Source organism: Balearica regulorum, chromosome 11 (assembly GCF_011004875.1).
Source record: "Balearica regulorum gibbericeps isolate bBalReg1 chromosome 11, bBalReg1.pri, whole genome shotgun sequence".
In the NCBI taxonomy this organism is placed as follows: domain Eukaryota; kingdom Metazoa; phylum Chordata; class Aves; order Gruiformes; family Gruidae; genus Balearica; species Balearica regulorum.
In genome coordinates, this window is record NC_046194.1 from 24,250,657 (window position 1) to 24,276,422 (window position 25,766).

A 25,766-nucleotide genomic window follows, 5' to 3' on the forward strand; every position below is an offset into this window, starting at 1 on the left:
GCATTTGCTGCTGGCCAGTATCACAGCTGCAGCCTGGGATGAGCCCTAGAAAACAACTTCCATCTGCACCAGGGAGCACGCATCCGTGCATTGTTCACCTGGAGATGGGTAATGCCAAGCTGTCTCCACACGGGTGGTGTTCCGTAGATGCAGGCGTTGTGCTGTGAGCTGAGTTTTGGAGCGGTGCGGCATTGCGGCTCTGCAAAAAGGCAGGCGTGCTCTTACTGCCAGGCCACTGGCTGGAGGCAGCAAGCTCGGTGAAAGCAGTGCCGTGTCCCCACGCAGCAGGTTATAGGACAGTTCGGGTGGGAAGGAAGCCTTGGGAGCAGCCTAGTACCTCTCCCTGCTCAGAGTGGGGTCAGCAACCTGAGGCCTGACCAGGTTGGTCAGGTCTTTTCCAGTCTGGCCTCGAAAACTTCTGAAGGTGGAGACCACACAACTCTGAGCATCCCACAACAGTCCTGGACTGCCCTTGGTGATGGGAGTGTTCGGCCAGCAAGACAAGGACATTGGGGGGGCCATTGTTCAGGAGTGAACAGAGATGACATGCCACGGACTTGCTCTCTTCCCATCATTCACTGTGGCGTCTGGTCACCGTTACCTTTGTGCTCCATAGTCTCTGATGTGTCTCAAGGTCAGAGTCAAAACCCCACACGTGTGGAGTCCTGTTTGACTGATGTGTTTGCCTTCAGCCCCACCGCCTTTCCTGAAGGTCATTGCGTGATGGCAGGGCATTTGCAAGAAGCTGTTCAACAGGAGCGTTGGTCAAAGCTACCCTGTCGCATGTGCCACTAGACTCTGGGAAGGAGCCACAGCCTGAGCTGGAGTTCCTCCAGGCCAAGCAAAGAGCGTGCATCGTGCCAGTCCAGCCTGCGCTGCACCAGTCAAGACCCGGGCTGTTTGCTGGGAGGCGCTGGCCCAGCATGGTGGGACTAAACCGGCTCCCGCAGCTGCCTTGGCTTTGGATGCTGGGCTCATGTCTGGGCACAGCTGGTGCTTTTATAACAGTCTGCCAGGTCTTTAAAGATCAAAAGAAAACCAGCTCTTTTCTGAGTTTTTGATGTGACAACCGTGCTGGGAACCCCACGGGTGATTCAGGCGAGTTACTCACCGGCAGCGGGGACTCACCCCAGCCCAGGGGGTGGTTGAAGCAGCTGAGATGTCCCTATTCTGTATGAAACAGAGATGTTCATGCAGAGTGGAAAAAGGCAAAAGGCTGGTGACATTTCAAGATGGCATTTTAGCAGCTGAAGTTTCCAAGTGGATGTGAAAGGGGTTTTTTTTGCTTCACCTTGGAGGTGCAAGTGGCGTGTGGGGCTCTGCCGAGCCACAGAAAGAAGGTACAATGCTCACTGTGGGGGGTGAGGTCCCGGCACACCCCAACAGAGACCTGCCACCACCATGCACAACTCAGGGTCTGGGTGGAATGTGTCTGGATCACAACCCGCTCCGGTCTGCCGGGCCCGGCGTTACACATTGAGCAGGATGGGGTTGTGCTGGAGGATGGAGCCGAGTCCAGGGGCAGGCCCCCAGCCCCAAAGTCCAGCAGGATGCCGGGCTGGGTCGCTCTGTCACCGCTGCAGCGCTCAGGCGTGTGCACGCGCCTGGCTTCCACCTTGTGCTCGCGGGCGTCGCACGCTCCCTCCGCAGCCTGGAGATGGGCGAGCCAGTGATGGGTCCTCAGACATCCAGCCCAGCCCTGCAGCGCCCATCATCTCTGAGGTCGGCCGCTGTTTCTCATGCTGGCCTCAGGCCCACGGCCATAATGCCGTGCCCGGAGGTTATTTGGTGCAGAGGTTTGTGAAAGCTCTGACTCACCGTGATCGATAGGCTCATTCCCGGCTGCTCTCCGTGTGCTGCTGACGGTGTTTTCAGCTTCTGCCGGTACCAGATCAAAGCAATGAGAGGAATGCAGCTGAAAACAGCTCTTTATTAGAAACAGCAGATTTAGGACTGTGCAAGAGGGTATTTCTTATTACTAATTCTCAGAGAGCTGAGCTGACAGCCTATAAAAGTATTGGAGAATGGAAATTTGCTATGCGGGGGCTAATGGGACTTTTGCTGCCACATAGGAAACATAGCACCTAACAAACACGAGGGAGACGGCAGCTCCTGAAATGACGGGGGAAAATTAATATTTTCTAATGTTAAATTCTCTAATATTTTGCAGGCTGACAGAACAAAGGAAGATCCCTATTCTCCTTTGGAAGACATGGGAGGCAGGGATGCCTCGGGCTACGGCCCACCCCCTGGATCTGCCCCAGCCCTGTGCCTACCCTGCTCTGCCTGCTCTCCATCCTGCCTGTCCCTGCAGCTGCCCTGCCAGCACCCTGGCACAGCCAGAGACACCCAGATCCTTGCAGCCATCCCGAGCGCTGCCCGCCGTGTGCCTGTGTATCTGGCAAGAGACCTGGGACTGTGGGGCCCCAGGCTCGCCGAGCGAGGTCCTGTTCTCCAGCCGCCCCTGTGCAAGGTGCCTTTGCGATGGCTCTGTAGCTCCAGGTGGGTCCCCCGAGTGGCATGGAGCTGCAGCCTCAGAGCTGTCCTGACGGACCCCATCCTTCAGCCCAAAAAGGCTTCGTGGTCTGACAGGTCTGAGCTGCGATGTGACCCAGGCCATCGGTTCCTGCTGCATCTCTCCCCACGGTGCTGGGCCAGCAGGTCAGGAGACAGGCGGCCTTAGCTGCTTGGCTTGACTGGGAAGCCCACCGGGATGTGAGTGGGGACTATGGAAACCCCAAAAGCCGGAGACTGAGCGTAATGTGTTTGGAACGCGCGCAGATAGGGCTGCAGGGGTGATTGATAGCCTATAGACATGTGAACTTGTTGGTTCACACCTGTGTGATTTCTCCCCAGGCGGGAGCTTTCCTGTAGCTCAGCAGGTCGGGACCCAAGCGCTGAGCACCAACGGGCGATGCGGATGCCCAGGTCACCCCAGGGCCAACCAAGCTCTGGGGCTGGGAGGCTGCAGAGAGCAACTCTTCCCACTTCGTGCGCTGGTCTGGGAGTGCCCTCGTCTGGGGACGCATGGCAAGTGTCTGCATTCGGGAGGTGCCGCGGGCGCCCTGCTGAAGCCAAGTCGCTGGAGCCATGTCACCCAGCTCTGTCACTAGGTCCCTTTGCTCCGCAGGATGAACTCCCCTGTGTCGGATGGAGGAGCCTGACAGCTCACCCTGCTCTTCCCAGCAGCGGGCTCAGACAGGGTCCGTGAGATATGGCCAGTCCCTGTGCTCCACCATGTGCCAGGGGCTCTGCTACAGCATGGTGCCCTGCCGAGCGTCACTGCTGCAGGTCAGTGCCCCAGGGGACTGCAGGCAGCAGAGCCAGCATCCGCTGGGCTTGGGCCTGATGACGCCCAGTGGTCCTGGTCCATACGTGCTAGTACCAACCAGCGGGGTAAGCACGTTTAGACGCTCTGGGCTTCCTGATGTTGGAGAAAAAGTCACTTGGGCAGAGCTTGAGCCCTGAAGGAGAGCATGACCCCAGCCCATTGATCTGCTTGCACAGCCCCTGCAAGTGGTCCTGGTGTGGCGTGCTGCCTGGTGCTCTGGGAAATAAGCAGGCACAGGGGCTGCTCTTGGCGCTTGGCTGACTCACGGGGACTTCCAGAGCTTTAGCAGCTTGACCGCGTGGCTGAGGCAAAGGAAATACAAGGCCAAGTGCTTGGGATTGCGTGGCTCCCAGAGCTTGGTGGGAGCTTCGTGGGGGCTGTGCACAGGCAAGCACTGGAGGAGGGACTGGTTGAAGGGTGAGGTGCTGGAAAGCCCCCAGCACACCAGCTGGTTTCCAGTTAAGCAGTCAGACAGCAAGGGATTTGTTGCCTCAGCAATGTGCTTAACATTTGTTTCTGTGGTGACCTTAGACTAGCCCTTTCCTCAGAGCAGCACAGACAGGCGGCGGGACAGACTCACCTGGGGAAGGATTTCTGCGTGTACTCATGCGAGGTGTTACCTGGGGTCTGCACTTAACCCTTTGCAGCTTCCACCGGAGCAGCACCCTGGCTCAGGGAGGCCAGGAAGGGGTGCTGCAGAGCTGCCCCCAGAAGGGTCTGTGGCGGCAGGGGGAACCCGTGTGGCTAATGGGGACCTTCCCTCCCTGCCTGTTCCAGTCACGCTGAAGGCAACGCCAGGCAGCGGACGTTGTTTGCCTCGGCTTTTGGCACTGTCTCCCACAGCATCCTCATAGATAGGAGGGAACATGTCTCCTGCGGGCAGGAGCTGCCACAGGCATCCCAGTGATCCAGAGCAGCAGAGACTGGGGGCTACAGCTTCACTTACGCTAAATCTCAAAAAGGGTTTCCACTGCAGAGAAGCCCCTTCCACCCCTGCAGCACCCTCCATGCCCAGTACACAAGGAAGGCATATTAAAATATAGTTTATTGCTGTTCTTAGTTTAAAAAACCCAAACAAACTAAAACCCATCAATAACAAAACCAGTCCCCAAACCCAGTGCTATCAAGAACAGGCTTGCGAGGACACACTTAGTGCAAAGAGGGAAGTGGCAGTGAGGGCTGGGGGGGGGGGGGGGGTCTGTCATCTCTGTGTCCCCACATGACCCACCACACTCACTGTACAGTATTTTTTTGGCTGGGGAGGGCTGGCTGAATTCACAGGCACTGGCGGGAGCCCTTGGGGGAGCTGGGGGTATCAGATGGGGGAGGATGGGAGGTCATGGCTGTGCAGAGCAGCTCTTGCACCAGAGACACTGGATGGGAAGGCACAACGCTGAGCCAGGGAGCACCAAACGCACCCACGTGTCTCCTACGGACACTGCACTTTGCAAAGCAGCTTTTGCCTGCTCTCTTAGGCTGTCTGGTACTGGGGTGTGGAAACCAGATGGATGCCCTACCCCATGCCTCCGTCTCCCACTCAGGCACCTGAAGTGTTGGTAGGCACCGGGGACGGGGTGGTAGAGCTGGAGCTGCACACAGCTGCATCTCCTGCAGTGTCCTGAAAGGCAGGGAGAGGCTTCTGAGCTCACAGGAGCTAGGCGGGACCTTGCAGCCAGCAGCACACGGCCCTGCATGCTGGCACACATGCAAGGGATGCTCTGGTCCTCAGCCCTCCATCCTCAGCCCTTTGCAAGTCCCCGCACTCCTCCTTCTCTCCCACAGCAGGTCCTGGCACTTTCATGCCAGGCATCATCCCCAGCATCTTCTTGCCCCCATGTCCTAACGGGGAGTTAGATGCACTTTACAACTCTAGCAACAAGAACAATTTGTCACTGCAATAAACTACCGGGGCAGAGCCTTTTGGTGTCTTCAGATGGAGCCTGGATGCCTTGGTGGAGGAGAGGGCTTGCCTAAACACAGGCTGCAGGGTGCTGCGCAGAAGGGCGACTGGGCGAATTCGAACAGCTCCAGCCCAGATGATGCGCTGGGATCCCAGGACACCTCTTCCTGAGCGTTCGGGATGGCTGGGACCGCACGGAGCTGGCAGAGCAGAGCACCTCCAGCAGTGGATGGGGAGGCAGGGCTGGCCCAGCTGCCTGGCGGGGCGGTCTCATCTCTTCCACCAAAGTGCTGCTGCAGAAGGCTAGCACTCGGCGTTTTGTGTGGCACATGGTCACAGGCCGTGAGACCCGTTTTCAGGGAGTAAGGATGCAGTCGCCACTGCAGCCACGCAGGGACCGGTCCGTACACGCAGTCAGCACTGATGGCATGCAGGGGCTGCAGCCAGCCAGCGGAGGAGGAGAAGGGAGCGGCAGGGGGCTGTGAAGCAAGGCACTATTTCTGAAAGGCGGGGAATAGCGATGCCATAAACCCCCTCCAGTCCCTTCCTTGGCCAGGGTTTGGTTATGTCAGGACTGCGGAGGTGGAGGGCTCGGCCAGGGGCAGGGCTGCCGGTGCACCCCGCAGCGGGGTTAGGTCATCTTCCTGGCGACGCTGGCATAGGTGTGCTCTATCTCCTCATCCGCAGGACACGTGTGGCTGAACTCATCGCAGGCGTAGGCGTTGTCGAGGTAGCGCCAGACACCCGTCATGTCCCGTGGGATTTCGAAGTCGCGGTACTTTTTGGCTGCGATCTAGAGAGGAGAGGAGGAGGAAGCTGAGACTTTCGCTCTCTGGCTTGCGAGGGGGACACATCCCTGTTGGCATCATCCCGCCCTGTCACCCTCTTGGAGTGGGTGCCCCCATCTTGGCCCTGGGAGCTGGTGCCATTACCTTGATGATGTGCAGTTTGGGCAGGAGGTTGCAGTCAGCCAACGTCAAGCGGTCTCCGTCAAGGAATTTCCTCTTGGAGACGGTGATGTCCTCCACGCTGTCCTGGTCAATCTCCTCAGGAAGAGGGGTGTTTAGGTAGACATCCAGCCGGTGAAACTCCCGCAGCAGAGCCTTCTCGAAATCTGGGTAGGCGGGGAAACAAGTGCCGTTAGCCCAGCGCCCCGGGCCCGCAGCACAGCCCGGGGCTGTGCCAGGGTGGCTGAGCATCTCCCAGGCTTTGCATACAGGGACAAAGTCCTCAGGGCCACACCGGTGGTACACAGCATTGGACCCTGGCCAGAGTCTCTGCTCCCAGGGGATCCCAACACCCTCACCCCATGCTCCCCCACAGGACCCACTCTCACCCACTCTCCCCAGCGCCTGTACACGGGTCCATTAGACCCGTGGAGCACACACAGGACTGCCTTCACCCTTCCTGCCCATTCCTCCACTTGCCAAGGAGGCTTTGGTGGGGAACACAGCAGGAACCCCAACCTGGTGGCAGGATTTGTCTGCAGACAAAAGCGTCTTTCCATCCCGCCCAGCGTGGCAAATCACAGCCCTGCAGCCCCCATCCACATTTCTTACTGATATTTGCTTCCTTGCGCGGGTTTTTGATGTACGCTGAGAACTTGGCAAAGATGTCACTCCCCACGTCGAAGGACTCCTTGTACTTGGGGTTCAGGCACGGATACCTTTAAAGAGACAGTGTCAGTGCAGGCAAGGATGGAGGCAGAGATTCAGCTGTGTGGTCCTCAGCTGTGTTATCTCCTGGGTCATGGTGTCCAGACTGGTACTGGAGGATGCAGGTGATATTCAGCCGGTTGTGGGAGAACAGTGATGTTTTAAATTCCTGCAGCTGCCACCCTGGGAGCTGTATTATCTTGGATGCTTGCTAGGGGGAAAATCACGGGGCAGAAACTCCACGTTTTGGGGATGCTGGTGGCAGCAGGGCCCTGCCTGCAGGCAGCTCTGGCCCGGCCCAGAGGTACGGGAGGGGTCTGGGAAAGCCAGAAGCTCCCAAGGCTTCCTCAGGAGCAGTCTCTTGTTTGCTGATGCATCCCAGGGTGCACCGCAAGGGCAGACACGTCTGAGGAGGCAGATGACGAATGCATTTGAAGCTTCCTCTTTCGCACTTGGCGGGAGGGCTTGCAGTCGCGCAGGGCACGGGGCAGGCTGCCTTGGCAGGCTGCGGGCAGTGCCCTGCCTGAGCTCATGGGGGCCGCACCCCTACAGCAGCCCTTTGGGCCAGCTCCACTGCTGCCTTCAAGCGAGGGCATTTGCTTCTGCTCAGCTGAGCACACTGGGTACAAATGGCAAAGGGGGTCTCACGTTCCCCCTTTGCCTCAACACCAACCACCACAGCCAGCTGCAAAACCACCAGCTCCCGGGGTCCACCAGCGCCTGCAGGGACCTCCCCGCACTCTCCCTCTTCCCCCCAGCCCTGTCTGCACCAAGGGACCAACGCGGTTCCTCCCATTGTTTTCCATCCTAGCCCATCCCCGTCCCCTCGCAGCCCAACCTGCTGCCTTCCCTGGGGACGCAGCGCCTCGGCATCACAACCCCTAGCCCTGCAGAGCACGGCTCAGGGTGCTGGATGGGGAGCCAGCCCCCTCCCTGAGCTGCTCTCAGGCACATCTTAGCACCGTGCCTTGGTTTCCCAATCTGCCGAGCACTACGCAATGCTGCGGCGTGCCCGACGGGCCCCAAAAGGGGGAAGGAGAAAGCTTGCAATTACATGGGTGGGCCCAGGGCCTGCTCCAGGAACTCCTCGATCTTCATGAAGTCTGTTTTCAGCTCCTTGTTGAACAGCAAGAAGGGTGGGTTGATGCCCGGCGCTAAATCTTTCAGCTCTTCAGGTTTCCTGGAGGGGAGATAATAAGCGGGCTCAGAGCCTGCGCCCTGTCTGCACCCGCCGGCCTCCCCAGAGCGAACGGACAGAGCTGAGGTGGGTGTGTGGGAGGGGGCACAGGACCAGGAGCATCCCCACTTGCTGGGTTTGGGGGGCTAAGAAGTACCCCCCCCAGCCTCTCGGTCTGCTCTGTGGTGCCTTGGACTCGTACCTACAGACAGCAGGACAGGGGGTCCCTGTGCCATGCACATGTTGGCATGCGGCTGGAGCTCGGTGCTGGCCCACCCCCTGCACCCCAGGGTGTGACAGGCAGGGACTGTCACCCCCGTCCCTCTCGCAGTGGCACGCTGGCTGCGGTGCAGGCGGGAGGGAGGAAAGTGCTGATGGGGGGAGCCAAGCCAGGGGTGTCTTGCCCCACTGCTGTCACAGGGCTGGGCCGTGGTGCCATCTCACCTGGTCATGTCCACCGTGGTGACATTGAACTTGACCCCTTTGAGCCACAGCACCATGAAGAGGCGCTGGCAGAAGGGGCAGTTTCCGATGTTTTCTCCATCCAGACCAGCCTGCCGGGAAAGCAGAGAAACGACGATTTAACCGATTAGCTGGGCTCACCCAGCTCAGACGGGGTGCCTGGAGGTGAAGAGCCACTGGTCTTGGGAGGAAGGCACATGGAGGGCTTGGTCTGGCACCCTGGCACTGCATGCTGCAGGGAGCTCCTCCTGGCTCCCTGTAGCCTCAGCCGCAGGATCCTCTCCCTGAGCTGTGGCCATGCTGCCACTGGAAAGCATCAGAGAGCATCCTCGGGATGCCCAGGGTCGGATCTTTCCCAGAAATGTCAGGTAAAGCCGTGAGGAAGAGAAGAAGGAGGCAGGGGAAGGAGGTGGAGGGTGATTGCTGATGGATGGGGAGGAAGGGAGGTTCCCCTTGGCTGGGAGGCCAGGCTGGAGAGGGCGGCGAGAAGGGAAATGTGCTCATGTTTGCCAGGAAAAGAGCAGTTTGTTTTTGTGTGCTGTTAGTGTCTGCTTCCGGTTTTGTGTACATTTAACGAACCCGGGCATGACTTCCCCAGGCTGATCATGGCCAAGAACCACCCAAACAGCCTCCTCAGCCTGCAGAGGTGGATTCACGCTGGCATCCCACCCAGCACCAGCAGGGAACACAGCCGCGCGTCAGCTCCTAAAGCTTCAATCATGTGCGGACAGTCCCTTTCAATCCCTCTGCACGGACACAGCCATGGCATCTCAGCACTCATGGGGCTGCTCTGTGACCAGGATGGGATCAAACAGCAGTGGGGACACAGGAAAGTGAGGAGCTTGGACAACCTGCCTGAGTCCCACCAGGTTCTCCTCATCAGGGTCTCACCCCGTTGATGCTCATTCAGCAATCCCAAGGGAAAGCAGCAGCAGGTGGAGTGAAGCTCATTTCCTTGCTATGTAGCAGCTGAAAATATCCTTTGCAAAAAGGACTGAAGCTCCTTGTGAGGAATTTGTTCAAGAGGAATGGGGCAGGTTCCCTCCAGCGCATGCAAAACCAGCGCAGATGCTGCTCAGAGAGGGAAGCTGCGTTGTGGTATGAGAGGTAAAATGGCTCACAGGAAGCTCGACTTCTTTAAGAGAATTAACTAGTTCCTCAGCTGCACACGAACCATGGTTCCCCCGTGTGTGTGTGGCAGTCCTGCCACTGCAGGGAGGAGCAGCACAGCTCACGCCAGCTCCTTCACAGAGGGGTGCCGCTCCCACGGAGCGGTTTGTGTCAGCGTGTAAGCCCTGGTGGGACAGCTCGTGCCCCGCGGCTCTGCACTAAGCCTTGGTATCAGCTGGCGAGCTGACGTCCAGAGGCTAAGCAGGAGGGTGATGAGATTTGGGAGGATCTGGTGGTGCAGAAGTCAAGTAGCTGCAATAACATCCAGGGTGGGCAGCTGGAGATGGTTCCAGAGCTTGCACCTCACTGGGGCCCCAGAGACAGGATGGCTGAGGATGCTTCATTAGCAGAAGATACAGAGACCTGTGCCCGGCTCTCCTGGGCTGAAGGTAAGTGCTAGGAGTCACCTGTCTGTATCTACAGGTGCCCAGAAACCTGTGGACTCTGGAGTGCTCAGCTTCTCCAGGAGAGATACGCCAGCCTCAAACTCATCCGTAAGGGAGACAGTAAACTGATCAAAACAAAACCCCGTCGCTCTGAACGGTCAGCTGGCAGTGATGGTCTGCTTTTCCACTATGCCTACACCTTTTAGTCCTTCCAGAGGAATGAAAATCACTTTTAACCAGTATTTCCTATGCCCAGCTGTCATGAAATGATGCTCCTGAGAAAGGAAATGGGAACTGAGAAATGTATTGATTCTCTGGGATATACCCCGAAGGGAAGCTGAATTCACACACGAGGCTTTTTGCTGGCTATTAATAAGAAATGCTCCCGGGTAGCTGCCACTCAGGAGCATCCTGTGCCAGCTTACAACAAATAAGGCTTCTTCGGTAACAGGTAAAATTGTGTATCAGATGTCTTGTGAGGGAGCTGGAGGGGTGAGCCAGAGAACAGCCACGAGAGCTACCCATTGGTATGAGAGCAGGACATCGCTGTTCCCCTTCCCCTCTCCATCGTCACTGGCACCTACGAGCCAAAGCTAATGCCATTCTTTGGAGCATCTCCAACACCAACAGCTCAGAAGGTGCTTTTGTGGCTGCCTGGCATGAGGGCTGATGCTTTCCTCCCTGCTCTCCTGAGATGGCACTTGCTGGTGGCAGAGGAGAGGGCAGCCAGCCGGCTGGGTCCCCTTTGCTTTCCTCTCTCATGAGTGGCACTGGTGGAGTCACACAAGGGGACACGGTGGTGCTAGAGGGGATGGTTGGGTGGGCAGGATATCCCTCAGTGCTCAGGGGCTGCGCCGCGCTCAGGCTGTGCTTGCCTGCTTCAGGCTTCTCTGTGCTTGTCTTGTAGCTCCAGCCTCCGAGTAGCTCAGGCTGGTTTTCCCCCTTTTAAAAATAGAGAGGTGGGGAATTTTGGGCCAGAATTAAAGAAAAATCAGGATGGACTCTGCAGGGAAAAAAAAAAAAACAACAAAAAAACCAAGCCAAGACCATCCTAGAATGTTCAGAGGCAAATCTTTATCTGGAGGAGGTGGAGGGCAGCCCCATGAGTGCTTGGGCGCTGCCGGGGGGGCACTGGGCTCTGCCGTGGCCCTACTGGCACCCACGTGGCCGTGGGGAGGGCCCTCCAGGAGCCAGGGGAGCTCAGGGGACAGGGGTTTGGGGACACTCATAGCCACGCGCCCTCCCTCCCCAGCAAAAGCCAAGCAGCACGGCGGGGAAGTCATCACTCTACTTCCATCAGAGAGTCTCTTCCCCTGCTCTCCCTGGGCTGCAGCAGGGACTGGGGTGGGGGGGTGCAGAGCCTGCACCCCCCCCAACTGACTTTCCTCACTCTTCTCCCCTCTGGATGATGGATAAACCCAGTGTGGGCTAGCACAGCATCTCCAGGGAGGTATTTAGCCGCAGCTCTCTGAGGTCTCCCAAGGCCGCATGAGGCATTAAAACACCAAAATTAGTTAGCAGTTCCTGGGGTTTCCCCTTCGATGCAACAGCATGAAATGCAGTGGGAGGAGGGAGCAGCACTGCATGCTTGGGGCACCGTTAGGTGCTTGACACCCACCAGGACCCGCCTACAGTTCCTACAGTCACCCCGAAAGCCAGGAAGCAGTCTTGGGGGCAGCTAAACGCCTCGTGGGGCTGAGGGGCAGAGCCTCCTCCCGGGCAGGGAGACACCCCCCCCCAGCTGGTGGGTCTCTCACTGGGACCATGGCAGGGTGAGAAACTGCCAGCCCTTTGGGGACCACTCACTCCAACCCAAAGGCGACGCGGGACCTGCTTCGCACCCTCCCTGTCCTCGCCAAGTTAACGTCAGCGTTTGCCGACGTGAAGGCTGGGCAGGGGTGGCGTGTCGGTAGGCTCCCCCCGTGATTTGCAGCCAGTGCAGGTTACACCGGCAGCTGTGTCTGAGGGCTGCCCCAGCCCAGGAGAGGTGCGAGGTGCCGATGGCACGGGAGGGTGCCTGTCTGCAGTTGGGAGCTGATGCGGCTTTGGTAAAACTGAGTCCTGAATGGTAGGAGAATGAGGCACAGCATCAATTTGTCTGTTAACAGACAAGCCAGAAGGGGTTTGGGTTTTTTTGTGCTAAATTAAGGCATAGAGGAAGTCCTGACCACGCTGCGCTTTGTTTTCTGTTTCCCTTCCCTCTGAAAACCCCCTTGAACGTGCTGCCGCCATTGCAGTCTCCTCATGTATCATTTTCCTTTTCTCCCCAGCCATCCCAGGGAAAAAGTGGTGCTAAGAAGGGAATACAAGACCTAAATTACTTTCACCAAGAAAATACACCTGCCTGGATTCGCCTAGTGCCTAGCAAGCATTGCTGTGGCTGCAGTTTTGGCAAGGGGATGGGGAAGATCCCTTCCATGAAGGTTCAGACAATCCTTTCCAAAATACATTTTCAACTACGACCCAAGCAAGGTGCCATGCGGTGTCCAGCACTGCCAAGTGCCTGCACCAGGAAATCCGGTGCCTCCAGCCAGGCACCACGGTCCTTTCGGGCACCGAGCTGCCCTAAGAGGAGAGGGGCAAAGCCCACGGAGCTGAGAGGCTGCGTGGAAACTGCCTTCAAAACCTCGGTGTGGTGGCACACGGGGGCATCGCTCCCCTGGCCGCTGTCACTCGACAGCGTGCCCCGGGCCCTGCTGGCATCGCTGCTGGCACACGCAGGTACCAGCTGCCAGCTTTGGCTCCCGTCTTTCTACACCCCGCATGTCCGCTGCGGATATTTTGAACTCCAGTGTTAAAATGTTCCAGGAGAAGTGTTTGGAAAATTGCTTAACAGGGGGAAAAAAAAAAAAAAAAAATTCCAGCAAATAATCCCCCCGGGCTGCTCTGCAAAACCGCCCCATCCCGCCCACATGTGCGCCGGCTCCCCAAGCCATCGGTGCTCTGTTTCGCAACCCAGCCTCACAGGAGAAGCTGAAGTGGCTGCTCTCAGCTCTCCTGCTTGCTGTTCTCAGGCTGGGGCTTGTCTTATCTGGGTTTTGAGAGGCGTATGTGTGCCTGCTCCTTCGTTACACCAGCTGCCAGCAGCGCTGTTCCCCTGGGGTATACGGCCACTGTGAGACCAGGGCATCTTGTAGGATGCTGGGCGTGACACCCCACCGGTCCCTGGTCCCCTCCTCTGGGCACCCGCTTAGCCAGCCTTCTTGGAAAGGATCCCAAACTTGGTACCCATCTCCAGCCTCTGGAAACGTGAAGACACCCCTGAATTTCCACCACCTACGCCCAGCTGGAGCCTGGTGAGGATGAACCTGCAGGGAGCCACCAAAGAGCAACTGTGTGTGTCCCCCCCTCCCCGAGACCCACCTTCACAAACAGCTCGATCATGGGCTCCTTGGTGGCGTTGTGCTGCTGACTCTCCATCCCGGCAGCGTGGGGAGGGACCGCTGGCCGCTCACGGCTGTGGTGAGTTGGTCGGTCCTTTGCGGAGCTCTGACAGGGGAGGCTTTCAGAGAGCTGGCAGCTTGAGCACCTCGGCTCCGCTGGCGCCCTGCGGAGGGCTGGGACTTGCCCTTTCCTTCCTTCTGAAATGGGAGGAGCGGGCAGGGGAGGGGGAAGCTGCAGGGCCTCCCAGCTGTGACTCAGCACAGTCGGTCTATCGGTCTATCGGAACACTTCATGGGTCCCCTTCCAGTCTATCTCTCGAGCCCAGGCGCTGCTCCAGTGCCTCTGAGCAGTGGGCTGGTGGCCCAGGCAACCCTGGCCCTGCTGCCATCACCTCCCAGCTGGGAACAGGGGTGTTTTGTAGAGGAAGCACCTTGCCGGCTGCTCCTCGTGCTGCTCAGGTCTTGTGTTGCCCCTTCACCATCTTCCCACCCTTGCCCCCAGCCACCGGTGCCCCAGGGCTCGCCACTTCTTTTCTCTTCGTGGAGAACTGAGCTGACCTTCCCGCTGCCTTTCCCCCTCCTGCTGCTGCATCACAATACAGGAGGTACGGCTCCTCTCCTTGCCCACCGCCCCCCGGGGGTCCCTCCGGGTGGGCTCCTCTGAGCACCCCTCACCGCAAGGAGCGGAGGCTGAGCAGGACAAGGGTTCCGGGCAGACAAGCGGGGCACCGCGGCTGCTTGCCACCAGCTCTTTGCAGCGGGCCGACGCTGCAAGGGCGCAGACCTCAGGCAGGAAGGACTGCAAAACAGCCAAGGAGGGAAATCAAAGAGGCTGGAGTGTGTCGGGGTGCAGTGGGGAACCCCAGAGCGCTGCTGGCAGCAGCCCAGCTGGGATGGTGCGTGGTGGGGCGATGGGAAGGGACGTCTCCAGGGCTGACTCCCAGAAGGGCCCCATTCCCGGAATTTGGGCTGTTTCACAGGAAGGATGACCAGCTTGCTTTCCTCCCCAGGATGGGAGGGAAACGTTTGCTGTCATCATCCTGGCTGCCGTCCCAGGGGAGATGGCTTCCCAGCACCCACGGGCTTAACTCCCCTCTTGGGCAAGTCCCATCTGGCACCTTGGGACCCCATAGCTGGTGCTGAGCTTTGCACAAAATGGGGATCCTGATGGCTTGACTCAGCCCCACCCGCTCCCCCAGCTTAGATAAGCTCAGACTTTCCTAAAAATAATCAAACCCTTATAAGAAGGCATCCACCCTGAGGCAACTAGGCTGGGAAATGATTTTGCAGGTTCCCACAGGAGTCTCCCCAAGGGAGGTATTTCTCCCGGGTACTGCTGCACAGCCCAGAGCAGTGCTTACACTGGCGGCTGCACAGGAGGGGCTGGGGGGCATTTTTCTTTCTGCCCCAGGTTTTAGAGAACCTGAAACTCCGCTCAACGGGAAACTCCACTCGATGGGACAGGAAACTCCGCCTGACATTCTCATGAGCAAGAGGGATGAATTAATGGCATCACGAGTGCCAAGCAGGGCCATGGCAGCACCTTCAAGCATAAACTCAGAGCCCGTCTCACTCCCCCCACCCAGCTCCCGCTGCAGACCCCTGGGTGATGTGTGCCAGTCCCTGCTGCTGCCCCGGCACCACCCTTGCAACCCCCGCTCGAGCGATGCTGAGCCTGCGGAGAGCCGCACCAGCTCCTGGCGCTGCGGGCTGCTGCCTTCTCTGCTGACCTCGGCCCTGGGGCAGACACAGCAGCTCCTGCCCGTTGCGTTTCCAGCTGGAACAGCAGGCAGGGATTTAACTCCTGCAGGGCCGGGGGCACGGAGGTGGCACAGCGTCCTCCTCGTGAGGTGTCGGCCCTGCGGAGGCTGTGGGGGCAGAAGGGTGGCATTAGAGACGTCCCTGCCCACGGTGTTTGATGCGGGATGGGTGCTTGCCTTTTCTGCAGGAACAGCTGCCTTGGGAGGCAGAGCAGGCAGCCCTTCCCTTCCTCCTCAAACAGTGAATGGCCGGACATTTGCTGAGATGGAGATTACGGCACACGTGTATCCGGATTTCTGCCTCACCGTGTCCATGAGAAAGCAGGGGGCACGTTGGAATCCTTGCCAAGCCCTGTTCCTCTGCTCGGGGGAACGGAGGCGGAAGGGAAGGGGCTGCTGGTTTCTCCACCAGCAGCGGTGATGCCAAGGCACCGGCACCCGCTCATCCGCCATGGAGCACCTTCGCAAACACGTTGCTCCCTCCCTGTGGGAGGTGTCCCTGTGCTGAGAGTGTCTCAGCTGTCCAGAGCAGCCCCTTGCCCCGGGCAGCAGACAAAGAGCGGGTATACAGTCGCCCGCCTGGCTCCAGCGCCTTGGCAGGGCAGAAAAGCGAGCCATTGTCCCTGCACGCTGCCAGTCCCAGTGCCAGCCACAGCTGAGGACCGGACTGGCGGAGGCTGCCTGGTGGGACGCAGCAGAGCTGGCAGCAGTTGCACCATGGCCGCGCTGGTGGGGCCAGCAGCAGCCCTGGTCCTCCTCTGCCTGGCTGTGGGGCTGGAGGCCAGCCCGGAGCTCTCAGGTGAGTCGGGGCGTGAGCAGGGTGACAAGGGATGCCGGGGACCGTGCCGGTGCGAGGGGAGGGCGAAGCGACAGCTGGGTTGGTGGGGTAGGGACAAGAGAGGCACAAACCAGTGCAGGGCAGAGGGAGTTTGCCAAAAACACTGGGGTTTTTTATCCCCACGGCAGGGCTGGGATCTGAAAACTCCTCGTGCATGTGCCACAATCCTGATGTGAGCAAGGGAGCAGCTCCCCCCCCTACTGCTTCCGTGCTCCCGTGGACAGTTTGGAGGCAGAAATGCAAAAAAATAAATCTTAAGACAGTCCGTGAGTTTTTCTGAGACTCCCCTAGCCATGATGCTCATGAGCTCACTGCTGGGCAGGGTATGGAGCTGAAGGCTCCTGGAGTACCCAGGACTCCCCTGCAAGCCTTTGCTGCACAGAGAAGTGAGGGAAGAGATCGGCTGAAGCCCTACCTGCTCCCCGGCCAGAGCCGGTGGCTGCCGTCCCCAGACAGAGCCACCCTTGAGTAGGGGGGCTGTGGGGTGCACTGCCACAAGGCACAGCAAGGGCCAGATCCGGTCCCCGGGAACAGCACCAATGAGCCTTACAGAGATAGCCGAGGCAGAAATTTGGGATCCCTTGTGCCCCAATGCTTGGGACAGTCAGGACGGGTGCAGGCAGGCTGGGTGCCCGGGGCCTGCCATTCCTCTGAAGGATCCTGTAGAAATAGCCACGCACACCGTCCACTCCACTCTGCCGGGCCCAGGTGGCGCGAGAGCCTAGAACAATGCTGCCGAGCGTGGCAGGGCGGGCTGCAGCAGAGAGGATGTGATTTCATCTGGGCAGAGCTAACTGCACAACCGCACCATCCAGGACTGAGTCAGCGGCACCGGCAGGCGACCAGAATCACTCGCAAAATCTTCCTGCAGCCTCCTTGCCATGGTTTCACCCAAAAAACACCAAACCATCTTTGCAATTGCTAACTGCCCCAAAATGGTGTGATGGAGAAACCTCTGTCCCTGTGGCACTGTTTGAGCCTCAGTTTTAAAATACAAACTGCTGGTGCTGCCAGCCGGCATGGCAGGACAAGAGGGTGCCTGCTGCAAGGCAGGCTGGATTTGGGGAAACCCATTTCTCCTCCTATTCCTCCCCTGTGTCCCCCACACAGGATTTGGCTCAGCCCTCTGTGCCCAGGGATGGCCCAGCGGCGTAGGCAGCCCCACCGCCAGCCATCTCAGGGCAGGCAGGTCTGGAGTTGGTGCCAGGCAGAAGTCGAGCCCCAGGTGGCTCTGGAGCCTGCACAAGGAGCTGCCGCAGAGGATGCAGAGGAAGGAGACGGCAGCCGGCAGCCCGGGCACGGTCCTGTGCCCCTCACGGCCCCCAGCGTCTGGTGATATGGGACAACCAGAGGGGCTGAGGCAGCTCTGTGTCCCCCAAGGAGCATCTTTGCATCTCACTGGAGCTTTGACCTGGCTAAAACAGCTTGTCTGCCCCATTCACCCTCCTCTGCCTCTCCTTTCCTCTCTCCTCCAGCACGCAGAGGAGTGAGCAAGAGCTGACTTGTGCAAGGCTGTGGCCCTCCCACTCGCTCATCCCATGCTTGCAAGCAAAAGGAGCCGAGAAATGCCAGCAGCTGCCCAGTGTTCAAGGGAAAGATCAACTCCGAGCAGGGGCAGCTCCCAGCCGCATCCGCTGACGTCTCCCCAGGGAGGGATGCTGGCCGTGGATGCCAAAGGGTTAGTGGCAGCAGGGAAGGTGAAAGGGGCCCTTTGTACAGCTGAGCCTGGCACCGGTTTGCAGACTGACAGAGGGAGAAGCATGGGACTGGGACCCAGCGCTCCCACCTTCTTGTATTGGTTTGGGGGGTTTGACACGCCGTGGGCTGGGTGTGTGTCCTGCCCTGACCCCATCACTGGGCTGGGGCTGGGGTGCAAGTCCCTGCAAAGACCCCACAGCTGAGGACTGGGGTCTGTGACCCACCCAGCAGCCCAGGATCCTGCCTGGCAGGTACTGGGTTGCCCTGTCCCCACCTCCCAGCCTCCCTTTGTTTTTGTTTTATTCAAAGGCCTGATCAAAACTGCTCTGTCCAGGGCCCTACACATCATTTTTTGTCAGCTTTTCCTGCTTCCTCAGCCTCTTCCAGCAACTGGTGCCTGCTCAGGGCATCCCTGCCAGCTTGCAGAGCTTTTATTAAAACAAGCTTCCTTGCTCACCCAGCATCCAGCACAGCTGACACCAGCCAGAGCTGATAGCTGCGTGTTCAGCCCTCTTAAAGGCTGGGCAGGACAGCCCCACCTTACTGTCCCATGTAGGGAAAACAACAGGGTTAGTGGTTTGGGACACAAACTAGGCAGGATTAAAAGAAATATCCCGCGTGGGAATTCAGGGAGAGAAGGACCAGTGCCCATTGGAAAAGTCACGGGCTGGGAATGGCTCGCACCGATGCTTCTCCAGCAGAGAGACCAGGGATTAGCTGGGCTCAGATGATGACTCGGTGGCTCACACCCGTCCATACTGACCCAGCCAACTGTGGGAGCCGACAGCAGCCGCTGGACCCTTCTCTCCTCCAGCTCATGGCTCAGCAGAAAGCATCCTTCTCTCCCCGACTCTGGTGATCATCTCTGGGTGATCGTCTCTGTCTCATCCTTGTTCTCTCCTCCCCATGTCTCCATAACAAGTCTGATTTTTCTCTAAACCCTTGACTACTATTCATGGGATTCTTCCATACTTTTTTTTTTCCTGATCTGTCGTCCTGCCTCCAGCTTTTGCTTCCCTTTGCTAACCAACTTGGCTACTCCATGCTTCTTTACAGCCTCTTGGCTGCAATGCTGGATGTAAGATTTGCTGCAAGTCCCCCTTCTCTGCTGCAGCCCCACTCTGGTCCTGTTTGCCCCATAAGTGCCCTGGCCCAGGATGTCCTCACTGCCACCCGCTGTCAGGAGCCCAAGCACCACCGCCGTGGTCCCAGTGTCTCCTCCAGCCAACGCCGCTCATGCTCTCCCCTTCCAGGGTACCTGCGCAAAGTGCTGAGGAACCACACCGCCCACACCTGCGACGGGGAGCAGCTCCTGATCCTCTGCCCTCGCAAGACCACCATCAGCATCCTCAGCGCCTTCTATGGGCGCCGCGTACCCAGCCCCAACCTCTGCCCCAGCCCTGGCAATGCCTCCCAGGAAAGCACGGAATGCACATCCACCACTGCCCACCTGGTAAGGGCGAGGGGGTCTCAAGGGACCAGGCTGCACATCCCTCCTTCCCCAGGTCACTGGGCTGCCTGCTTGGGCTGGGTGGCTGCAGGCAGTGCAGCCTCCCCGTGCCCAAAGGGAGGCTGCTGCCCTCAGCATCAGGATTCACTCTTGGAGTCCTTTTCCCAGTGTTTTCGGGAGATAAGGGTGGATGAGACTTGCAGTGGGTCCCCGGGTGGGGCAGCCCGGCCAGAGGAGCCTGGCAGGAGGCACTGCAGCAGCAGGCTTGGAGAAAGCCCTGGCAGCCGGGGCTGGGTCGCAGGAGAGGGATGGTGCAGCAGCCAGGGTGCCAGGCTCAGGAAGCAGGACAGGGACCCATGAGGGATGCTCCTCTCAGCCCTGTGGGTGCATCCCCTGGGGTTAGCACAGAGCTTGGCTCTTCCCCTGCCAGAAGAAGCACTCGTCTGTGCTGGCAGCTCCCAAGAAGCAGATTAATGAAGCAGGCCCAAAGGAGGATCTGTTGATTGCGGTAGCCAGTGCAGGGAGAGGGGAGGAAGGCAGGGCCCGGCAGAAGGGAAGGCACCTGTTTAAAGCTGATGCCCGGCTGGAGGAAGCGCTCTCTGGGCTCCTCCAAAAGCCCCGCAGCCAGCTCTGTGCTGTGGCTGTGCTTGATTCCTCTTTGTGTTTGGGGGAAAACCCTGTGCCCAGTGAGGACATCAGCGCTCCACCAGCCCCAGACATGAGACATCATGAGCAGCTTGAGGAATGAGGCAGAGAGGAGCTGCGATAGATGTTGTCCCCTGGAATCCTGCAGCTTTACGTTGGCTTCTGGCTCTCCACACCGGCACGGCTGGCCTCAGCATCCGTGGTCTTGGGATGCCTCGGACCAGACCAGCTCTTGCAGCTGGCAGCAGCCCAGTCCAGGCATCGTAGCAGTCACCTGGGAGAGCAATAACGCTCATTCCGCAAAGTCTCAAGTGCGTGTCCTTTGCCAGCCAAACTCCTCCAGTTCTCAACAACTTCAACCTTGGCCGAATGCTGCAGTCCCATCTCCTGGGGGCCGCGCTCGCCTATGATCCCCTCCTCCCACAGCAGCGCCTGGGGCTGGAGCTGGCCTTGTAGTCACAGGAGTCTGGTTGCTGCCTTTTCTGGAGCCCTGCTCGGCCAGGCAATGCTCCTCAGCCCCAGCTGAAAGTCCCTGGTCCAGCTACTCAGCTCTACCCATGGCTGGGGAGACGCTACACCCACCGGCTGCGGGAGAGTGGGTGAGATGGGCAATGTGCCATGCCAGACACGAGTACACCCAAACCGTACCTGACTTCTCCCTCTTAGTCACAGGGCTCTGACAAAGCCAGGGCAGCCGGGACACGTGGTGGGGGCCAGCAGGAGGGTCCCTCGATGGGGACAGGATTTCATGTGCTGCTTCTCTATTCCTGTTCCAGCTCCTTGCTAGGGCAGGGGCAAAATCACAGCAAACCCAGCTGTGTGCAGCCGCCTGTGGGGAAGGGGAACATGGAGCTGGAGAAGAGGAACAAGAGCTGAGGGGCCAGTTCCCTGCTCTGGGAGCTCGCGAGGCTTTGCTGCCCAGTCCTACTCCAGCTGCAGATCCCCTCCTGGCATCCCTCATGTCCCAGGAGCTCTGCAAGCACCAAGCTGGACTGTGCTGCTATGGCACCAAGCCAGCCCTGCAAGTCACCCTGCAAACACAAGTCAGGGACCCCAAAGTTTGTGTGTTAAGTGCAGAATGGAGGATACGCCCCGGCACAGACTTTTGGAGGCTGAAGGGCAGGTCTTTGAGCAGGATCTGTGCAGCTCAGGTTTGCAACAGGATAGAGCCGCTCCACCCGGGGAACTGTGATCGTACAGGGCTGGGTTCCCCACTGCCTGGAGGCTGCTGTTGTAGGAGAAAGGACTTCTGGAGAGCAGACAGCAAGGCGGCTGCTGAAGCTCAGCTCTGTTTAGGCAAAACCTGGAGAGAGAGATTAATGGCATTTCCTCCTCAAATTTAATTTCTGGCAGCCAGTGAAGACCAAGAGGAGGCTCAGTCCTGTGCTAGACTGGGGGGGACAGGGACAGAGAAGGGGAAGGACAGATGAAAAGGGGCTCCGTCGTCTCAGACAGTGGGATCCCAGGGCCCAAGTCACCGGGCAATTTCCCAGGGGGGCGGCAGCGAGGGTCCCCGCACACACACCCCACACACACACCCCCACTGCCAACACCCTCTGCTCAGGCTGTGGGTTTGCTGCTGCTCAGGCTTGCAGCGTGCCCAGCATCCTGGGGGGCTGCAGGGGACCAGGAGCCACAGCCCCACGGCCAGCCCAAGACCAGGCTGCCCGGGAGATCCCTGCCAGAGCCACGGGCCCGGCTCAGCACCCCGCCGGTTTAGGCCACCGTGGGCAGGCAGGGACAGCGGGCAGCGGCAAAGGCCCCCCCGGTGCCCAGCGGGGACCCCGCCCGGGCGGTGCTGCGAACTCCCGTCCCCATCTTGCGGCCGCGGGTCTGCATTGCACGGAGCCCTCCCGGCGCGGGCGTGAGCGCACGGGGGTTGCAGGGAGCCGCGTAGCTGTGCACGCCTGCACGGGTGTTGCACGGCGCCGTGTCGGTGTGCGTGCCTGCATGGGTGTTGCACGGCGCCGTGTCGGTGTGCGTGCCTGCACGGGTGTTGCAGTGGGCTGTGTGTGTGCGCACAGGTGCATGGCCGTTGCACAGGGCCGTGTCGGTGCCCGCACCTACGGGGTGTTGCACAGGGCTGTGTTAATGTGCACGCCCGCACGGGTGTTGAACGTGCATTGCGTGGCATGGTGCTGGTGTGTGTGCCGGCACAGGTACTGGCAGAACTATGCTGGCACACGGCTCCGTGTGCGTGCAGGGGAGGAACAGACTCAGGAGCCGACACGTGAAGCAGGGTGACTGCAGCGGGGGTGGAGGCGTGAGCAGCTGTAGGACACCTCTGTGGGGTGAGAGGCCATTTCCCTGAGCCTGCTGATGGCACTGAAGGAGAGGAGGCAAGAACAGCCTCAGGCCCCCTCACCCATCTTCACGTCTGCCCCGCTTTGCTCTCCAGAAGCTGCTGGCCGAGTGCCAGGACCAGCAGTGGTGCCAGTTCTCGGTGCACAGCCAAGTCTTTGGGCCGGACCCGTGCCCTGGGACACACAAGTACCTCATCACTTCCTACAAGTGCCGGCCAGGTGAGGTGGAGCAGGGTCTGGGCAACGCTACATGGGCTTTTCCCTGGCCTCGGCTGCTCGGAAAGGGGCGGAGAGGGGAGCCAAGATGCTCCTGTATCTTGCAGCCCTCCTCCAGCCCTGACCTTGGCAGCTCTCAGACCTTTGGCTGGGCTAGGGGAAGAGGGGGCTGCAGGTGATTCGGGATGTGTTGGGACACTCTGCAGTGTCACTTCCCAGGGAACCATCGGGTCAAGACCGTGTGTGAGAACGACAAGCTGAGGCTGCAGTGTCGACCAAAATCCATCCTGGCCATTTATTCTGCAAATTATGGACGATTCCTGCGGGGCAAACCAGAGTGCGATGCTTTGAACACTGGGGGACCCCATATAGGTATGCTGGAACAGTTCGAGCCAGAAACGGGGCCAGGAGCCATGCAGAGAGTGTGGCACAAGTATGCTGTCAGGCTGTACCTGTGCCCCTTGGCCCCAGCTGGCTGGTGCCTGGTGGGCAGGGGCAGGCAGGTCTGTCCGTGTGTCCATGCCCCATGTCTTTGCAGAGTGCTTGGCTCCAGATGCCCTGCGGAGGGTCTCCAAGAAGTGCCACCGCAAGAGAAACTGCACCGTGGCTGCTGACCAGGCCACCTTTGGGGACCCGTGCCTCCCCGGCATGAAGAAACAGCTGCGAGTCTCCTACACCTGTGGTGAGAGCCACCCGCGTGGCTGGGGACATGGGGGGACCCTGGCTAAGCCCCCACTGTACCCACCCTGTGCCATGCAGGCAGGGCCACGTGGCTCCCTGGGGAAACGGGGGGAGCTGTCGGGGATGAGCAGGATGGTGATGCTTGGTGTGTGCTCTCCTTGCAGTGCCCAAGCAGCTGCTGGAGGAGGTGGGCCCTGACACCTCGGACCCCTTCCTGCTCTCCGACTACATGCACGGTAACGTGGTGGGGAGGTTACACCAAAAGCAGTGCAGTATCATGTCCTCACCTGGGTGAACCACTCCTTCCATGGCCTGTCTGCATCCGTGGTACCCAGCGCTGGCACAAGCCCTGCATCTCCATCCCAGCATCACTGCCCTGTGGCTGAAGCCATCCATCAGTCAGGGCCCATGTCTGAGGGGTGGATAGGTGTGGTCTGCTGGGAGCAAGGGAGAGGAGGACCGGCAGGGGAGCATCCTTGCGGGCAGAGGAGCACTTGTGCAGGAAGGAAGGAGTGTGGCGTGGGGAAGGAGGCAGGCAGGGCAGGCAGCCAGGCAGTGGGGCACTAGGGAGCACCTCGTGTCTCAGCCCGCATCCCCTTGTTTGCTGCAGGTGGCTGGTACAAAGGGCCCAGGTTCTCCAGGCTCCGGGAAGACCAGATGATTTTTACTAGCTCTCTGGCAGCTTTTGCCCACCTTTGGGGTACGTGCCCTCCCCAGCTCTCACGCAGCACCTGGGGGAGTGGGACAGGCTTGGGAGGGTGGCTCAGGTCCCATGATGGCCCCCACTCAGCCCAGGGCTTGGCTCAGAGGCAGCCAGACCCCAGACATCTCCAGCAGGGTTGGCAGGCATGCGAGGAGGAAGGAGGGCACCAAGCGCCCATGCTGGGTTTGGGAGGGGCCATGTAGGGCGGGAGCTCAGAGGTTGAACAAGCCTCGAAGTCCTGCAGCATCAGTGGTCATGGTGCTGCTGCGATCCTGCCCACGGACCTTCCTTCTCCAACAGGCTAAATTATCTGCCCGGTCTCCTTCCTTCCTGCCCTGTCTGCAGGGGCACTGATGGAAAGCACCTCTCTGCAGGCAGTATTTCCCTTGCCAGGGGAAATTACCCATTTAAATCCCTGGCAAGATGATTCCTCCCCCTGTGGCGCCTACCCTGCATCCCAGTGGGAGTTTCCTATGGGGAAAGGGGCATTTCGGGACACTGGTGGGTGCTGATGAGGCTCTGGGTGATGCTCCCACAATCACTAGGGCAGGGTCTGTCCTGCCCCTGCAGCCTGGCTGCTGAGGGCATCCCTGGTCCCTTCCTCTTCCTCCCGTGTGCCTGGCAGAGGGAGTTTTCCAGGCACTGGTGCTCTGCAAGCTGCAGAGGCGGTTTGTACCTTGGTGTCTCTCTGCTCTTCGCCCCCCAGGCGTCCCAGAGAAAGTTGGCCTCTACTTTCTTTGCGGGGTCTCTGGAGGCCTCCTGCTCCTGCTGTGCATCATCAGCCCGAAAACGACCTTCCTCCAGGAGGTGGGGGAGGCTCTCAAAGACCCGGAGGTGGGGAGCAGCTCGGAGCTGAGCAGGACAAAGCTGCGAGATGAGCAGGATGAAGACCTTCCTGATGACAGCTCCTCGGACTCCTCCTTCCGCCGCCTCACCCACACCTACCGGGCCACCGACAGCATCTTTGGCCCAGAGCTGACGGCAGCCATGGAGGGAGCAGTGGAGCACCGGGGCCGTGGCGGGGAGGAGATCTGGATGCCCAAGGAGTCGAGCCCATACGCCATCCACAAGATCAAATCGGCCACCAAATAAGAACTGGAAGAAAATGGCTGGAGAGCATCATGGGGTGGAGACTAAGTGGGATCCGACATCGGAGAGACACAAGAGTTTGGACTCCTTGGGGTGAGTGGGCATCCTGAGTGGCAGCAAGGCCACAGCAGCCCCAGTGTGGCCATCAACCCACTGCTCCACCAGCCTGGAAACCTCTAACTCAGGGGTAAGATGCCGTCCCTAGGTGTGATTGAGGGACTGCGCGATGGCTCGTGGGGCCACTGGCTCCTTTGCCACAAACACACCGCTAACCCTAAGCTAACCTCCGCATTCTTGGCTCACATCGGCAGGCTCCAGTACTTAACCCTTCGCAGCCACGCCGCGCCCACCCTGAGCCTTTCTAGGCTGCTTGCTCCTGTTTCTTCTTGGGTACTGGCTTCCACCCCTGGTGCTGCAAGCACCCCCAGCACTTGGGCAGTGTGCCGGTGGCAGAGATGCAGAAATGGCCAGGACGCGGGGAGGATGCATGCAGAGCAGGTGGGAGAGAGCCATGAGCATCACCCAGCACAGTCCTACCACGCTCTGTGCCTTGCAACCCTGGTATCCCCCAGGGAGCTGCACCCCAGTGCTGGGGCAGCCAGCAGCTTGGCTCAGCGCTGGCTCTCACCTCCCTGCCGGCATCCAGGAGCTCTGTCACCCTGCGTTGCTCTGTGCTTTCCTTCATGCTTCCCCCACTGGCAGGAGACCTCCCTGGGTTAACTTGCTGGGGCTTTTTCCAGTAAATAAATGCAACAGCTCGTAGACACTATGTCCTTCCCTGACCTCTGCCATTAATAGTGAAAAGGGAGGATAAAGGAAGCAGCAAAGCTCAACCCTCCCTGTGCAGACCAGCTCCTTGCCTCCCGCTGGTGTTTCTGGCCCTGGGCCATGGGGAACAACAAGTTGGGCCTGTTTTAGG

At 59.4% G+C, this 25,766-nt stretch overlaps 2 protein-coding genes across 7 annotated transcripts; one reads left to right on the top strand and one right to left on the bottom strand.

Annotated features, from left to right (window-relative positions):
• Positions 1 to 4,358: 4,358 nt before the first annotated feature.
• On the bottom strand, positions 4,359 to 13,579 carry LOC104642228 (chloride intracellular channel protein 2). The gene is made up of 6 exons (XM_010311134.2): positions 13,445 to 13,579; positions 8,508 to 8,617; positions 7,941 to 8,066; positions 6,791 to 6,897; positions 6,164 to 6,345; positions 4,359 to 6,024 (listed from the first exon to the last, which is right to left on the bottom strand). The coding sequence occupies exons 1-6, from the start codon at positions 13,499 to 13,501 to the stop codon at positions 5,863 to 5,865; spliced, it is 744 nt and encodes a 247-aa protein (XP_010309436.1). The 5' UTR covers positions 13,502 to 13,579; the 3' UTR covers positions 4,359 to 5,862.
• Positions 13,580 to 13,953: 374 nt separating this feature from the next.
• LOC104632195 (protein eva-1 homolog C) lies at positions 13,954 to 25,614 on the top strand. 6 transcript variants are annotated; one of them, XM_075763846.1, is made up of 9 exons: positions 13,954 to 16,023; positions 19,014 to 19,213; positions 20,632 to 20,898; positions 22,254 to 22,377; positions 22,594 to 22,746; positions 22,913 to 23,056; positions 23,220 to 23,291; positions 23,666 to 23,755; positions 24,465 to 25,614. In XM_075763846.1, exons 1-9 carry the CDS (start codon positions 15,645 to 15,647, stop codon positions 24,848 to 24,850), a joined length of 1,815 nt encoding a protein of 604 aa, XP_075619961.1. In that variant the 5' UTR covers positions 13,954 to 15,644; the 3' UTR covers positions 24,851 to 25,614. The 6 variants fall into 6 exon arrangements, with proteins under 6 accessions (XP_075619961.1, XP_075619962.1, XP_075619963.1 ...); XM_075763847.1 differs by lacking the exon at positions 23,666 to 23,755; XM_075763848.1 differs by lacking the exon at positions 20,632 to 20,898.
• Positions 25,615 to 25,766: the final 152 nt, after the last annotated feature.